The 16,949-nt window shown below is 41.7% G+C and overlaps 1 protein-coding gene across 1 annotated transcript in view; it reads right to left on the bottom strand.

The window, feature by feature from the left end:
- The window catches only part of LOC133378000 (uncharacterized), a 52,418-nt gene that overhangs the window by 12,814 nt on the left and 22,655 nt on the right, over positions 1–16,949 (bottom strand). The window contains exon 5 of the mRNA XM_061612787.1: positions 8,269–8,443. Within this exon, the coding sequence (XP_061468771.1) occupies positions 8,269–8,443 (175 nt within the window). The remainder of the gene's footprint in view (positions 1–8,268; positions 8,444–16,949) is intronic.

Genomic DNA, 16,949 nt, shown 5'->3' with positions numbered 1-16,949 from the left:
AGCGGGTAGGTACAAAAGTATGGACGGAGCCAAATCTATTTGGAATATATATTTGAGTTCAAAGATTTTGCTGGGATTTATATATTGTCAGATATTTTACTGACATTAAATATTTTGCTCTGTGTGTGTACTGTGTGTAGTTGACGACTAACTTGATAATATTTGCCGTTTTGGGAATGGGACACTGCAAATTTCATCGAAAATTACCATGAACTGAGTAGATGTATTCTAGGATCAAGTGTTGCAAGAATTACCTCTAGTACCAGCAAGATTAAATTTTTTAATAGGTAGTATATTTTAAGAAAAATTATTATAAGCTATGAGAATAGTCAGCAAAAGGCTTTGTGACTCTGACATCATGCATATCTTGTACATGGACCCACTTAATTGTTCATAACAACAGTTGCTTATGTTGCAATCCTGTGCATGTTTATGTGAGAGTAAGCTCCACTGAACACAGTAAGAGTTACTTCAAGTAAACATGCATAGGACTGCACTGTTACAGTATAATCAGTGAACTGTCCAGAGATAGCCAAGGAATAATCATCTATCGACAGAAACAAAGGGTCATGCTCCCTGCACAATCTTTTTTCCCAGTGGCACTGCAGTACTGGCACAAGGTCACTTCACCAAGTTTAGTTTGTGCTGATACCAACTTCAGCTATTATAGAAATTAAACATTCCTAACAAACCTACTTGGAGAGGCTAGCATATGTGGAGCCTGTGGAAAAGAAGGCAGCATACAACTTTGCCACATCTCACCTCCAATCAGGAGCCCCTGGGAGGGGAGCATGTTGGTTGTGCCAACAGAGCTCAGCAGAAGGGAAAAATGCATATTTCCTTCTGCCATCCTTTCCCCCAGCATATCATCTGCCAGGACAGGCTACAGGATCAAGCCGAATGAGCTCAGGATGTGGTGTAAGTCTCCCTCCCTTGGTTCCGTCCTTGATAGCCCCCCGAGATGCCCCCTATTGGGCCTTACACCAGCTCCACTTTTGTCAGTCTTGGCTGAGCTGGCTGGGCACCGGCTGCTCCTGGGTGGTGGTTGATTTTCCTGTCTGCACCGCAGTTGCCTTCAGGGGGTGCATATGCACTGACACCCTCCCTCCTTTCCTGGGGATAAGCCACATCCTGTATCCCCACAGTCCAGCATGAATGCCAGTTGGATTGCACCCTAAGAATTTATTTATTAATTTATTTATTATTTAATTTATATCCCTCCCTTCCTCCCAGCAGGAGCCCAGGGCAGCAAACAAAAGCAGTAAAAACACTCTAAAACATCATAAAAACAAAAGGATATAATCTTAACCCCATTGACTAGGGCATAAGCCCTGTTGAATTCAATAGGATTTACATCTGAGTAGGGATGGGGATGAAATTCAATTCAGTTTGCCTTTAAAGCTGAATCTATCAAATCTGCACTTTCTGAAACAATGTGAGAAGCAAAACACAGCCATCCTTCAAGATTTGCACTTATCCAAATTTTGTGACACAGTTCTTCAACAAAACAATGCTTACAAAAATTCATATATTAGGGGGAAATGTGTGTAAAAATGAATACATGCGTGAAAATAACATACAAATCACATTATATTAGGAGAAATGATAAAAATATGTATATTAATTAAAACTGCATACAAAAATGAATTAATTAGAAGAAATTCAAAATAAAATACTAAAAAACTTCCATGAGGATTTTTTTTAAAAAAATGCAAATCGCTGCAGAAATGTGGAGAATTAAATTTAAGACTGGCAAAATTAGAAACTGAGAGAACCAAAATTGACAGATCCTTCCATCCCCACTTCTAAGTAGACATATTTAGGATCAGGGCCAGCCCCAAAGGGCGGCCAGGTTGGGCCCTGGCCAAGGGCCTCTGTGGCCCAGAGGGGCCCCTGAAGGGTCCCTCTTTAGAGTGGGAGGGTAGCACTCTGGTTCTGTGATCCGCAGCAATGCTGACTCCTGACCCAGCTGCAGATCGCAGAGAGGGAGCTCCCAGGCATCCCCCCCATACAGATTGTGCAGGCTTCAATAAGCCCACACACACACTCCACCAACCTCTCCCATTGTTGTGGATGCTGTACAAGCATGCCTGCCATCAACCAAGATGGCAACGGAGGCTTCCCTAAGGGGCTGATGCCCCTGCCACTGTCTTGGTTGATGGCAGACATGCACACGCATAGCGTCACCCCTTAGGCTTGTGCACACAGTGTGCATGGCATTAATGTGACGTGACTGGAGAGGTAGGTGGGGCATGTGGGCAGGCAGCCCTGTTTAGGATTGCACTGTAAATAAGAATGATTGGTATCCTGTATCCCCAGGGGATTATATTTGCATTTTTATGAATTTGGATATTGCTATTTTCATTAATACAGACTAAACTTAAATGCTCAATAAACTGAAAGAAGAAAGGATGCCATTGTTAAAGACTTATAGCATTCTTCCTTTGCCTTATCAAGGGGAAAGAAAGCTGTCAACCCAGTTCTCTGTAAACTCAAGATGGCAGGGGGGAAATCTGATATTTTCACTAAACTAGGGTTTCTCATTTGGTGAGGTGTGCCCCCACAGGAGGGTGTGTGAAGATCTCTGGGGGAGCTGAGTGTTTTTTAAAAAATATGTACAATATAGGAAAAATTTGAATAAATAATTTTAAAGAATTATAAGTACTTTGATTGATTTTTATTATTAAACTCCAAATGTTATTTATAATTACAAGTCACATATTTCAATCCTTTTGAAAATTAAAATAATTAGGGAGCCAGGTTTGAAGGGGAACGTGGGATTTTTGTTATGTTATGAAAGGGGGCATGGGTTAAAAAAAATTGAGAAACACTGAACTAAACATTAGGGGTAAACTCTTGTAACTGAAATTTAAATAATTTAATTTGCCACAAGAAGTGATCACAACAGAGCCCCTTCTACTCCATTACAGGTCCACAGGAGCCTTGTTTCACAGGACAGAATAAGGCCCACTGCTCCTGAACAAAATGTGAAGTTAAAATAAATGAATTGTAGATACAGATATACTGTAGCATGTTGCAGGGGCTTTAGAGCTCACATCTGCTAGGGTATCCATGACAGACCCTGGTTTCTAAAGGATTATTACAGCTCAGCCTTATTAATTTTCCTGAGTGCTGAAACATAATGTGTTAGCTTTAGAGATGCTTTTTAAATACAAAAACAAACCACACACACACACCCAGCCTCCTAGTTTGGTCATTAGTGATGAAAGCAACAAAAGAAATTAAGGGTGTCAACCAATTAATGATTTTTTTAAAAATTGTCTTGCTTTTCATTGATTTATCAATTAAACAACCATTTAAAATAAATATTATAGTATCTAAGCAGAAGTCGTATTCCTAAGATTGTTAAGCGGAAACTGTGTTTCTATTGACTGAGTAGCAGTCAGACAAATAATATATTCTTAGAAACATACTCTTTATATTATACAGCCACAACGGTGGCTATGTACTATAGGCAGCATGGATTTTTTACATTCCACCATGTTAAATTGAAAACACCCCCATGCCATTCTGCTGCTTACCATAAGCTCATTTCAAAACAAAACCTTACAAAACTTACAGTCCTGAACTCAGAAATGCTTGCTTAACAACTAAGTTTTCATGGCGATACATAAAACACTCAGAGAAACAGGAGGGGGGAAAGTCCAGACTCCTGTTGGACTTTTTTCTGTCAGTGGTCTCATAATTTGTTGAAATCAGCCATGTTTACAGAGTACCTGTAATCCTATTCCTGACCCTGTCCCATACACTGACCTTCACCTTCTGCAGTTTAAATGTTAAAAAAATGCATGGCTGCTTTTTAATTAATTTAAGAAACTTAACATTGGAATCTATGATAGTGCAGATATGCTCAGTAAGAACCAACTGTCGATGTTCTAAAAGTCAGACACACAGCTGTTTGGCTTGGCTAATCGGGGCCACACCCACGCCAGACATTTTTTCCACTTTAAACAGTCCTGGCTTTCCCCCAAAGAATCATGGGAAGTGTAGTTTGTGAAGGGTACTGAGAGTTGTTAGGAGACTCCTAGTCCCCTGACAGAGCTGCAGTGGCCAGAGTGGTTTAAGAGTCAGCCCTTCTTCTAGTGATTGTAGCTCTGTGAGGGAAATAGGGCATATTCTAACAACTCTCAGCACCCTTCACAAACGACACCTCCCATATTCTTTGAGGGAAGCCATGGCTGTTTAAAGTGGAATAAATGTCTGGTGTGGATGTGGCCAGGAACAACTTTGGTTTAAATTTGGGTAGGAGACTACATGTGTCTGCTGTAGAATAAAAAGGTGTGGGTAACCCCCAAAAATGATACTGTTAATAATGTTTACCTTTTGGAAAGGAAAGGAGCTTTCCATCTGCCCAGTGCCCATCCACCCAATCTCCTCCCTCCCTCCCCCTCTCCCCTTCCTCTTCCTCCTTACATCTTTTCTTCCAATCCTTCTCTCCCCTTCCCCCTCCCTCCTCCTCAACCCTCCCTGCTCCTCCCTCAGATCAGTTTCACCTATCCTAAGCATGATTGCACAGGAGTAAATCCCATTGAACTCAGTAAGCATGCAAATGATCAAACCTGCCCTCCCCTCCTCCTCCCTCCTATCCCTTCTTCCTGCCCCTCCTCTCTTCTTCCCCTTTCCCCTTCCAATTGCCTCCCCCTCCTTCCCCTCCCTTCTTCTCTCCCCTCCTCCTCCCTTCCTCCCTTCCCCATTGTCAGTCTCACCTATCCTAAGCATGACTGTAGGGGAATAAATCCCATTGAACTCAATAAGCATACAAATGATCAGACCTGCATTTCCTCTGCCTCTCTCTTCTGCCTCTCCTCTCCTCCCCTTCCTCCTCTGCCTCCTTCCCCCTCCCCTCCCTTTTTCCTTGGCGCCCCTGCCCACTCAAGCCCCTTCCTTTCCCGCCTTCTCCTCCTCCCCCCATGGTCAGTTTCACCTGTCCGAAGCATGATTACACAGCAGTAAACCCCAATGAATTCAATAAGCATGAAAATAATCAAACCTGCCCCCCTCCTCTCTTGCCCCTCTCTCCTGCTCCCATCCCACCTCCTCCCCTCTGCCCTTCCTCCTGCCCTCCCTCCTCCTCCTCCTCCTCCTCCTCCATGGTCAGTTTCACCTATCCTAAGCATGATTGCAGGGGATTAACTCCTATTGAACTCAATAAACATGCAAATGATTAATCCATTCTCAGCAAACTTGCAAATTTCTTGCCTTCCAGATTAAAAAGCACTAATAGACAAAAACCCCTTGTGATTTAAGAACATACCTATAGCCAACAGACATCTCTATCAAACTTTAAAAAGCAAGGAAATTGGGCAGGTATAGTGAATGCACCAGGAGAGCATGAGACCTGACCTCCTCTTTGAGATATTGTACTGCCCTACAAATTTGTAAAACTGCAAACACAATTTGGGTTGGTCTGTCACAGACCAATCCACTGCCTGTGTAGCTTAGAAGAATTTGGTAACGTCTCTGAGCATATGGTGAGTGGTGGCAACACCTGCAATCAGGACTTCATCTCGAAAGACAGAGAATTACATTTTTGTATGTTTGTTGGTGTTCTTACTTTGCTTCTTTTCTGTGTTACTACTATTTCTACAGGTAACCTAACCTAGAAAATTATATTTCTCTCCTTATTCATCCTAGAAATCTGTGTCAAATTTATTTTTATTAATTTCAAAGCTTTGCCTTTTTATTGATCAATGTCATATGATGGTGCAGGCAGCCTTTTGTGTTTCAAATGGGAAGATATGTTCTATTTCTATCTTGGGTGCATTAACAGTTGAATCTGAAACTGCAGTTTGATGTAAAATTAGTCTGTTTACAACATGCTGCTACTTAAGCAATGAATCTAGCTGTTGGAAAAAACAAACTTGGCCTACCCAAGATGCATGTGTTTAGTCTGCTATGCTTAAACCACTCCACTTAAGGAAAGGTGGGCATGGTCAATTAAAAACATAGAGCACACCTAGAAATTTGCTAGAATATATTTCACCTTTCACTGTTTTACCTTGTGCAAACTGAGATACTCCTCATGTGCACTGGAGACTATTCTGCAGAATAGTCAATGCCATTATTCCACAATTGTTTTTGGAGCTTTGTTTAGTGTAAATTATGCAAAGTATTGCCGTACATATATTCACAGAAAGAGAAGCAAAAGAAAATAATTTACTTTAGGAAACGTCACTAAAATTGCAAAGTAAATCAGACATATTTAAAGTGATTATCTGAACTGTATCAACTGTCTTAATAATGTTGCTTCCTCCCTGCTAAAACAAGATCAGCACAGCACATGTTTCTGTTATGTGGACTGATTGCAGGTGCTGCCACCACTCACCATATGCTCAGAGACACATGTTACCAAATTCTTCCAATCTACATAGGAAGTGGATTGGATTATGAAAGACCAACCCAAATTGTGTTTGCATTTTTACAAATTTGTAGGGCAGTGCAATATCTCAGACAGCAGGTCAGGTCTCCTGCTCCCCGGTGCATTCTAGCTGCCCATGTTCTCCACTTTTTAAAGTTTGATAGAAATATCTATTGGGTATAAGTACGTTCTTAACCTGCAAGGGTTTTTTTTGCCTATTAGTGAATATATGACTGTGCACATGGATTGTCTCTAGAACAATTTCATTTACAATGACTACATTTACAACACCTATCTATGCCCTTTACCCTCCTCCTTTGTATTGTTGGATTAATGAATACACAAATAAACACCATCTTATAACTAATTACTGTTTTCACTTTCAAAATAAACGTTGGAGACTCCTTGGACTAAAGTATGGTAGGTCTCAGGCCTATCCCTGGTAGGACTGAGGATGAAGACTTGTCACATTAAATACCAACTAGGTATGATAATTAATGTGAGTGAAAAAAATGGGGTGTCCAGTGGCTATATTGGTTTCAACTTCTTCCAAACCCTTTTCAGATGTGTCCAAAGAATGAAGGCACATGTGAATTGGCTTCATAAGGTAGATTTCATTCCCAACCTGTATATATTCCTTAATATGCCTCAACAGAGCCCTTGTTTGTACTAAGAGTCTCTGTTCAGGCATTTTTACGATCATCTTACCCTTTATATACCGAGTCGATAACTGCACTCGGTAGGTGAGGGCCTCCTACAGATACAGTACTTCTTATCAGGATATCTGTTCCACACAACATAGGAAGCAGACCTTTAGTGTTGTGGCACCAACACTTCAGACTTCCCTCCCCTTAAATATTAGACAAGTACCATCTCTGTTATCTTTTTGGTGCCTACTGAAGATCTTCCTCTTTCAATAAGCCTTTTAAGTAGAGACCTCCCAGTGTGTCTGTGTGGGAATTGCTTTTTATGATGTTTTTAAAACTTTTTTTAAAAAAGATGTTTTTAAATATGTTTTTTTTAATATGTTTTTAAAGATGTCTTATTTTAATATGTATTAAAGTCTTTTGTTTTTAAGAGTATTTTTAGTGTTTTTGTTTGCTGCCCTGGGCTCCTTCTGAATATGATAGCACTCTTCAAGTACATGAAAGGTTGTCACACAGAGGAGGGCTAGGATCTCTTCTCGATCATCCCAGAGTGCAGGACATGGAATAATGGGCTCAAGTTGTAGGAAGCCAGATTTAGACTCAACATCAGGAAAAACTTCCTAACTGTTAGAGCCATATGAAAATGGAACCAATGACCTAGAGAGGTAGTGGGCTCTCCGACACTGGAGGCCTTCAAGAGGCAGCTGGACAGCCATCTGTCGGGAATGCTTTGATTTGGATTCCTGCATTGAGCAGGGAGTTGGACTTGATGGCCTTATAGGCCCCTTCCAACTCTACTATTCTATGATTCTATGAGGAAGGGCGAGATATAAATAAATACTGGGCACATCCACTCCATTTAAAGCACTACTATACCACTTTAACAGTCATGGAGAATCCTGGGAACTGTAGTTTGTGTTAAGGGTGTTGTCCTCACTGAGCTACAGTTCCCAGCACCCTTGACAAACTACAGTTCCCAGGATTCTCCATGACAGTTAAAGTGGTATAATAGTGTTTTAAATAAATCTTTCGGATGAGGGAAATATTGCCACCACACCCACACCCTTCATTCTCCACACTGCCTCTTTGCTGCCTCTATTGCGTCTGTGGAGTGCTGTCCCAGGAGGCTGTTCCAGGTGGTCCGAAGCCTGGTCGGTCCAGTTGCTCAGGAACCCTTGGAACAGTCAAAGGCCTCCTGTGACTTATTAGCAAAACACTTCGCCGATAAAATCGAACACTTACGGAGCTCGATCCCGTGCGCCGTGGACACAGTAGATGAACCAGAGTTGGCCAGTTGCATGCCGGTAAATTGGGATTGGTTTCGGCTTCTCCCTTCTGAGGAAGTGGACAAGGTGCTTTCATCTGTGAAGCCAACCACTTGTCTTACTGATCCTTGCCCTTCGTGGCTCCTTGTGAGCTGCAGAGAGAAAGTGGGCGAGGGGATCAAAGCGGTGGTAAACGCATCCTTGAAAGAGGGTGTGATGCCATCAGCCTTCAAGGAGGCAATTGTAAAGCCCATCTTAAAGAAGCCCTCCTTGGATCCCCAAGTATTCGATAACTTCCGCCCAATTTCGAATCTACCATTTCTGGGCAAGGTCATTGAGCGAGTGGTGGCCAACCAGTTGTCAGCACACTTGGATGAAACGGATTATTTGGATCCATACCAATCGGGTTTCAGGACTGGTCATGGAACTGAAACAGCCTTGGTCGCTCTGGTAGATGATTTGAGGAGGGCATTAGATAGAGGAGAATCCACCTTTCTTGTCCTCCTCGATCTCTCAGCGGCTTTTGATACTGTCGACGACAGTATCCTTCTGCTTTGCCTGGAGGGATTGGGAATTGGAGGCACTGTATTACAGTGGTTCCATTCCTTTCTCTCCGACAGGTACCAACAGGTAGCGTAGGGGAAGGAGGTATCAGACCCTTGGCCTCTCAATTGTGGTGTGCCACAGGGCTCTATCCTCTCTCCCATGCTATTTAACATCTATATGAAGCCGCTGGGGGCAATCATCAGGAGATTTGGGCTGCAGTGTCATCAATATGCGGATGACACTCAGCTCTATCTCTCGTTTAAATCTTCACCAGAGTTGGCTGTGGAGACCTTGTCCAAGTGCCTGGAATCCGTGAGTGGATGGATGGGAAGGAACAAGCTGAAGTTGAACCCTGATAAGACCGAGGTACTACTTGTGGGGGACAAGAGAAGGTTGGGCGACATTGACCTGAAGTTCAATGGGGTGAGTCTACCCCTAAAGGACCAGGTCCGCAGCCTTGGGGTTGTGCTTGATTCCAGGCTGTCCATGGAGGCTCAGATTTCGGCAGTGAGCCGGGCAGCCTGGTGCCAACTACACCTCATACGAAGGCTGCAACCCTACCTTCCTGTTCACCAGCTCCCACTAGTGGTACACGCCCTGGTCACCTCTCGTTTGGACTACTGTAATGCGCTCTACGTGGGGTTACCTTTGAAAACGGTCCGGAAATTACAACTGATACAAAATGTGGCGGCTCGACTACTTACGAATAGTCGCCGCCGAGATCACATCACACCAGTGTTGTTCGACCTACACTGGCTACCAGTTGTTTTCCGAGCCCAATTCAAGGTGTTGGTATTGACCTTTAAATCCCTACACGGTTTCGGCCCAGTTTATCTCACGGAGCGCCTTCAACGCCACCAATTATGCTGCCTGACAAGATCGGCCACACAGGGCCTTCTCTCAATCCCGCCAACAAAAACAGCCAGATTGGCGGGTACAAGAGAGAGGGCATTCTCAGTGGCGGCCCCCACTCTTTGGAACTCCCTCCCACAAGATCTCCGGCACGCCTCTTCCCTAAATGTGTTTCGGAAAGCCTTAAAGACCTGGCTCTTTCAGCAGGCCTTCGGGGTATCCGGGGAGGGTTAATTGTTATAACTGTAATGCCTCCTGCCCAGTTTTAATATTGTTGCTGCAGATGTATTGTTTTTATATTGTATTACTGTATTTTATCAATTGTATTTTAACAATTTTGTAAGTCGCCTAGAGTGGCCATTGGCCAGATAGGCGACGAAGAAATTATTATTATTATTATTATTATTATTATTATTATTATTATTATTATTATTATTATTATTATTATTATATAACATGACCACTTCTGAAAAAATCTTCCTTGGACCCAGAAATTTTTAACAATTACAGGCCGGTAGCGAACGTTCCATTCCTGGGCAAGGTTGTAGAAAGAGTGGTCGCGGACCAGCTCCAGACACTCTTGGATGAGACCGATTATCTAGATCCATTTCAATCGGGGTTCAGGCCCGGTTTTGGCACTGAGATGGCCTTGGTCGCCCTGTATGATGACCTCTGTCGGGAGAAAGACAGGGGGAGTGTAACCCTGTTGATTCTCCTTGATCTCTCAGCGGCTTTTGATACCATCAACCATTGTATCCTTCTGGGGAGACTCGCTGATTTGGGAGTGGGAGGTACGGTATGGCAGTGGTTCTGCTCCTATTTAGCGGGTCGTCTCCAGAAGGTAGTGCTGGGGGAGTCTTGCTCGGCACCCTGGGTCCTCCAATACAGAGATCCACAGGGGTCAGTACTATCCCCCATGCTTTTTAACATCTACATGAAGCCACTGGGTGCGGTCATCAGGAGTTTTGGAGTGCGTTGCCACCAGTATGCTGATGACACGCAGCTCTACTTCTCCTGTTCATCCTTTTCAGGTGAGGCTGTCATGGTGCTGAACTGATGCCTGGCTGTGGTAATGGACTGGATGAGAGCGAATAAATTGAAGCTCAATCCAGATAAGACTGAGATGCTGTTAGTGGGTGGTTCCCCTGACCAGATGGGAGAGGCTCAACCTGCTCTGGACAGGGTTGCACTCCCCCTGAAGGAGCAGGTCCGTAGTTTGGGAGTTCTTTTAGAACCATCCCTGTCACTAGAGGCACAAGTAGCCTCGGTGGCACGGAATGCTTTCTATCAACCGGTTGGTGGCCCAACTACGCCTCTATCTGGATAGGGAAAACCTTGCTTCAGTTGTCCATGCACTGGTAACCTCAAAATTGGACTACTGCAATGCACTCTACATGGGGCTGCCTTTGAAGACAGTTCGGAAGCTGCAGCTCGTGCAAAACGCAGCGGCCAGATTGCTAACAGGGACTCGGAGATGTGAACATATAACTCCGTTTCTGGCTCGCTTGCACTGGCTGCCTATATGCTTCCGGGCTCAATTCAAAGTGCTGGTTTTGACTTATAAAGCCTTACACGGCTTGGGACCACAATACCTGGTGGAACGCCTCTCCTGATATGAACCTACCCGTACTCTGCGTTCAACATCGAAGGGCCTCCTTCGGGGGCCCACCCAGAGAGAAGCCCGGAAGGTGACAACAAGAAAACGGGCTTTCTCTGTGGTGGCCCCCGAACTATGGAACTCTCTCCCTGATGAGGTACGCCTGGCGCCAACATTGCTGTCCTTCCGGCACCAGGTAAAACCCTTTTTGTTCTCCCAGGCTTTTTAACAACATTTTAACAACATTTTTAACATCTATTGTAACACCTACATTTGCACTTACACTCTTAATATTTTAGTAATTTTGATTCTTAACATCTTAACATCTTAATACTTTTAACTGATTTAATATGTTTTAATATTTTTAGGCTTGTGTTGTAGTTGTTTATATGTTTAATTATGTTCTACTATTTTTGGTATATTGTTTTTAAGTTGTTGATATGTGTTTTTACTTGTATATTGGATGTTTTTATGTTGTGCACCGCCCAGAGAGCTACGGCTATTGGGCGGTATAGAAATATAATAAATAAATAAATAAATAAATAAATGTGAAAAGGGCTTCAAATTAGGAGCATTATTGTAAAATTCATAAGAATTTTATTCTTCAGACAAATGCCACCTCATATCACACATTTACTTTGTGTGTGTTTAAGAACTAATTAATGTACTACATGTACAGTTTATTCTTTCTTTGAGGAGCTGCATACATATGGATGTGAGGGAGTCTCACATCTAGGTTTACTAATGTCAGATCTAAAAAAAAATACAGGTTACCTGCGGGAAACTGTAAATTCAGGAGAGGGAGAGGAAGATCAGAACTCAATCAGTTATAAGTAGACACAGGACATAATGTAATAGGTCAGCCTAGAATATATGTCTAGTAAGTATAGAATTTAGCAGATCAAGGTCCCAGACCTGCAGCCAGCCTTCTTTGTTAGGTAGGGCAGCCACATTTCTTGGCATGGCAGCCACATTTTTAGTTGGGGCATTTTTTGGGGGGGGGAGGTAGAGGCACATAGCTAATTCCCCCCCTCACTGGTTGAGAAGATGTGAGGGCCGGGCCAGGGGAAGGGAAAGACTCTTCCTCTATCCAGAGAGTGTGCTAATTTACATGAATGAAGTTTAATCTGTTGAATTGTCTCACCCTTTTTTGAGACATCTCCAGGGATAACAGTCTCAAAAGCCTGACTTTGCCTATATCTAGTCCTCCTTCACCTGTGGTCTGTCCTTGTGTTCTGATTCTTCATAAACTGAACTACTTTGGTAAAGACAGTGACCTTCTGAGCTTAGCTTTGATGCTGCATTAGGTATCTCAGATTTAGATTCCACTTGAAAAACAAACTTGTCCATGTTACAAGTTTAGGGAAGGGCAGAGAGAAAATAAATACTGTATGGTGTGTTTGTTAACTCCTCCTTGAGAGTCCCTCCTTCTTTTTCCTAGCCTTTAGATTTTCCTTGCTGTTGGACAATAAAGGGAAAACTTTTTAACTGGCTGCTATATAAAGGACAAACTAAGCAATTGGAAACTAATTGTGGAAAGCAATTGGAATTTTTTTACTGATTGCTGGGTTGATTTTTCTGTCCAGAAAACCTGAAAAGGCCTCAGGCTGAGCTACACATACTGGGAAAATCAGAAATTGGGCCTGAGTTACAACCTAGGTGTCCAGCCAGCCAGCTAGCTAACTGTAGTGTACACAGCAATATTTCTGTTCATCTAAGACTTTTTTTCATCCTTTGCCATCAATTAATCAAGGAAAAGAAGAAAAAATAGCCACAATGATTGTGAGTATAGTGAGTGCTTTAAAAGAGTAATGGGTAGCCATTTTTTCACATCACTTTGTTATCTCTTTATTTGACCCTTTAGCAATAAGCACCCAATTCTGCTCTACTCATTATAATAACTGCAGAATAAACAAAAGCTTACTTCTTGCTGCAGGCAAACAAGCATGCTTCTTTATTGCTGACGGGGTAGAGAACACAACTGAAACTGAAGCTGAAAAGCAGAGCAAAGGAAAGTCCAATGGGTGGAGTCAAACTCTAGCCCATAATACAGACTTCTAATATTTAACTCTTCAAAGGTCATGTTAAGATACAGACTGTTTTTCAGGATCACTTCAGTAATTATAGTGTGACTGTGATCATGAAAAATCCATCCTCAGACAGGGGAAGTCTCGAGTGAGCAGATGTTTGGGGGCTCTTCCAGATGAGGCTTTTGTTGTGGACACGCTTTGCCTTATTTATTGAATTTTTCAGAGGGTCCTATTCTTACATTGCTCCTATTCGTAAAATAAATTATCACTCTTTAAATTGAGGTTGTCATTGTCTGTCATGTCGCAAATTAAGAAGACAATTTCCCTAAAAAATCTGGAGGGGGGACGCATAGCTCTTGGGGTGTGTGTGCCCCCATCCCCCCCTCACAGGCCTGCAATGTCCAAGCCACGACAAAACTAGACAATATATTAAATGCAAGCAAATAATTAATGTGTCAGCCACAGGTGAAGGGGGATCTGGAATGGATGATGGCACATGGGTAAGTTTTTAAAAACTCTTTAAAAATAGGCACTGTTGTCTTGGTGACCCCATCCCATCCCCAGAAGCTGCTACTCACTCCTGGAGGTAAACTGCTACTTGTGCTAGTGATAGCTTAGCTGTTCTTCTCAGGGTTCATTCTAAGCTTCTTTTTCCCCTACTGCACAAGGTAGGCAGCATGCTGCCTGCCCCCAAACTAGTGAAGTAATTAGTCCAATAATATACTATTAATAGGGTTATGATTTTAAAGGAACCAATATTTGTCTTCATTTTCTAATTCTTTTTATCTTTACTCATCTATTTCTTTTTTAGAAACTATCTAGCTCCTTATTAAATCCCACATGCCCAACTGCACAAATACTTATTTTACACTGCACAAGTTTTTTGGACACTGCACAAAATGTGTCTAGCTGCATATTAGAATAAACTCTGTTTTTTCTCCCCATGAGAAAAACTGACATTGTGTCCATGGCAGCTTCCCTTCTAGGGTGAATTCCAGTTTGGGGAGAGGGGATGTAGTTTTGCCATGATTACAATCCTGGATGGTTAAAAATGACAGCCACGTGTTATGGTCTCAATCCCGCTAGGGGCAGCTGTGTTTAAAGTAAGTACAAGTCACTTCTTAGAGATTTTTAAATATTAAGCAGTTTATAAAAATGCTTTTAAATAAAATAAAATATTGTGTTAAATGTTTAAATATTTATCATGTCAAACAACAAGAAATAATTTTGACCCTGAATCTGGTAGATCCCTGGTGGGAAAACCTGGCAGAATCTTATCAGTTCTGGGAAGAGTCTCACCAAATTTCCATTTTAATTGAATTTCTTTGGATGTTACTTGCCAGAACAGTTTTATGGGTCTGTTGGATACTCTGTTCTCACTTAGGTAACATATAGGTCTGGACCAGTTTAGCATCAGAAAGATAACTGTTTTCTGTATCCTCCTCGGACCATATTCTCTTGGCTTACTTTGTTGTAAATGTAATACAGTTAGTAGCGAGACTCAAAAGGAATGCTATCTGGGAGTTACCAAAGGTTTGTTGTGTTGCAGTCAGAATCAGATAATAGTCTCCAAAACCACTCAGAGGAAAAAGTAACAGGCCAACAACTTTTGGAGGTGATGTGGAAATACATTTGCTCCAGTGGCACCTTGCTGAGCTAATGTTAAAAGAAAATCACTATAAAATCACATACAGGTGATATTTAACCTGACATAGATCAAACAATATCTGAAAGGAGACCTGATGGAGACTTAGAAGCCCAGAAGCCAATTATTGTCATATCTGGTAGCAATCGTCTCTGATTAATAATTTTTGGTTACTGTGGAGGAAATCTTTGGTTCAGGCTTCAGAGTGAGCACCAAACTGGCTAGGCCTCACTGCATGTTAGTTAGGGCAGTTCCCTTGCGTACTAAATAGAACAATAAAGAGCATATGTATTTTATTTATTGAATTAAATATTTATAATCTGCACTTTCATAACATATATCAAGGTGGTATACAACATGTAAATAAAATCAATAAAAGTATCCACAAATTAAAAACATAATTAAAAACATCAATAAAACATCAGCAGGTACTGGCTGGTTAAAAAATAAATTCATATTGTGAAGGCCTGTCTAAATACCATTTTCAGATGATGTCTAAAAGAATACAGGGAAGGTTCTTGCTGAATCTCTACTGATAGGGAGTTCCACAGGGCAGGATCCACCACACCAAAGCCTTTCTTGAATACTTTGCAAGTACTGAAAACATATTGGTTGTACTGGCTTATGTAAGACAAATGGGAGGAAATCTAGTGTTCCACAAATCAAATCTTGAGTACTATGTATAGCACATGGCAGGAATGGTAAAACTAACAGACCATATCAGGATCAGAGAAAATTAATTGCTGACCAATAGATTTAAAAGGAAATGGATCGTGATCATAGAGGCAAGAATGGAAAATTTAGAATCAATGTTAGGTTACAAATGTTTTTCTTTGATATAGTTACTACATTTTTATCAACATAATTTATTGTTTTTATATTTAAATTAATGCTATAAAGCTTTTTAAGTCCCCCCAAGCTTTCTTTCTTTCTTTCTTTCTTTCTTTCTGTGCTTAGTCACTGCCTTCTAAATTATTAATATATAAATAATTTTGGAAATTAATTGAGTGGGGACACAACAAAATCCAAACTGAGGGGAAGCACCAAAGTCTAACTGAAGCCTCCATTCTTAATCCAGTTTGCTTAAAATAAATATGAAGGACTCCCCTTTACCCAGGGCTGGATTTAAACTTGTTGTGGCCCTAAACTATAACATGAGTGAGGCCCTTCCCTCTTTAACAAGTATGTGCATTACTTATAGGGTTAGCACAGTCGATGCCACCTGTCGACACGCAGGCTGTTTTCTGCAAGAATCAAAAAGGCAGCATGTGTACAATGTTCTAGAATTGTTTACTGTTGTTGGCAAGCGAGCCGCAGCAATGATATTCAATACCTACCAAAAATTATCTTCATTTTGTATGACGTTTATGGTATCCTGGTGGCAAAGTTGTAAATATTTCTTTCTTTCTTAACACGAGGCCCCTCATAATGTGAGGCCCTAAACTGTAGCTTGTTTAGCTTGTAAGTAAATCTGGCCCTGCCTTTATCTGCCGAGACAACGGGAACTGGCTCAGTCTTCAGGGCAGGGACAGACAATACAGACACTGAGGCTGGACTTTGAAATATTTTTTTGTAACAGGGCAGCTGGAATGAAAATTAGGAGAATCCCAGGGGGAATCACAAATACAAGTAATATGCAGGTGGCTGGACACTTGGAAGAGTGGTTCTCAGTCAATTCTCCTTTGTTAATGTTACCACATTTTTATTATGTTTGCTGTATTGTAATATTGATGTTTGTGTTTTACTGTTCTTGTGAGCAGCTTTGAGGGTATTCTATATGGAAAAGTGGCATATAAATAAACTGAATAACCACAGCTGCCGTTGTTGTGAATAGCAATTCATTAGGTTCTCTAAGCAGTCAGGTCCTGCAAAACTGTCCTCTCATCTATAGAACAAGACCCTTCCTGACCTTATCAGGGTTCAGATACACTGGCAAGGGACGCAAGGGAGTTTTGTTTTTTCCTGTTGCAGATTAACTAAAAACTTAC

The sequence above is a fragment of the Rhineura floridana genome, chromosome 2, assembly GCF_030035675.1.
Source record: "Rhineura floridana isolate rRhiFlo1 chromosome 2, rRhiFlo1.hap2, whole genome shotgun sequence".
In the NCBI taxonomy this organism is placed as follows: domain Eukaryota; kingdom Metazoa; phylum Chordata; class Lepidosauria; order Squamata; family Rhineuridae; genus Rhineura; species Rhineura floridana.
Note: the sequence above shows the minus strand (reverse complement) of the source record. Positions and strands in the feature narration are given on the sequence as shown.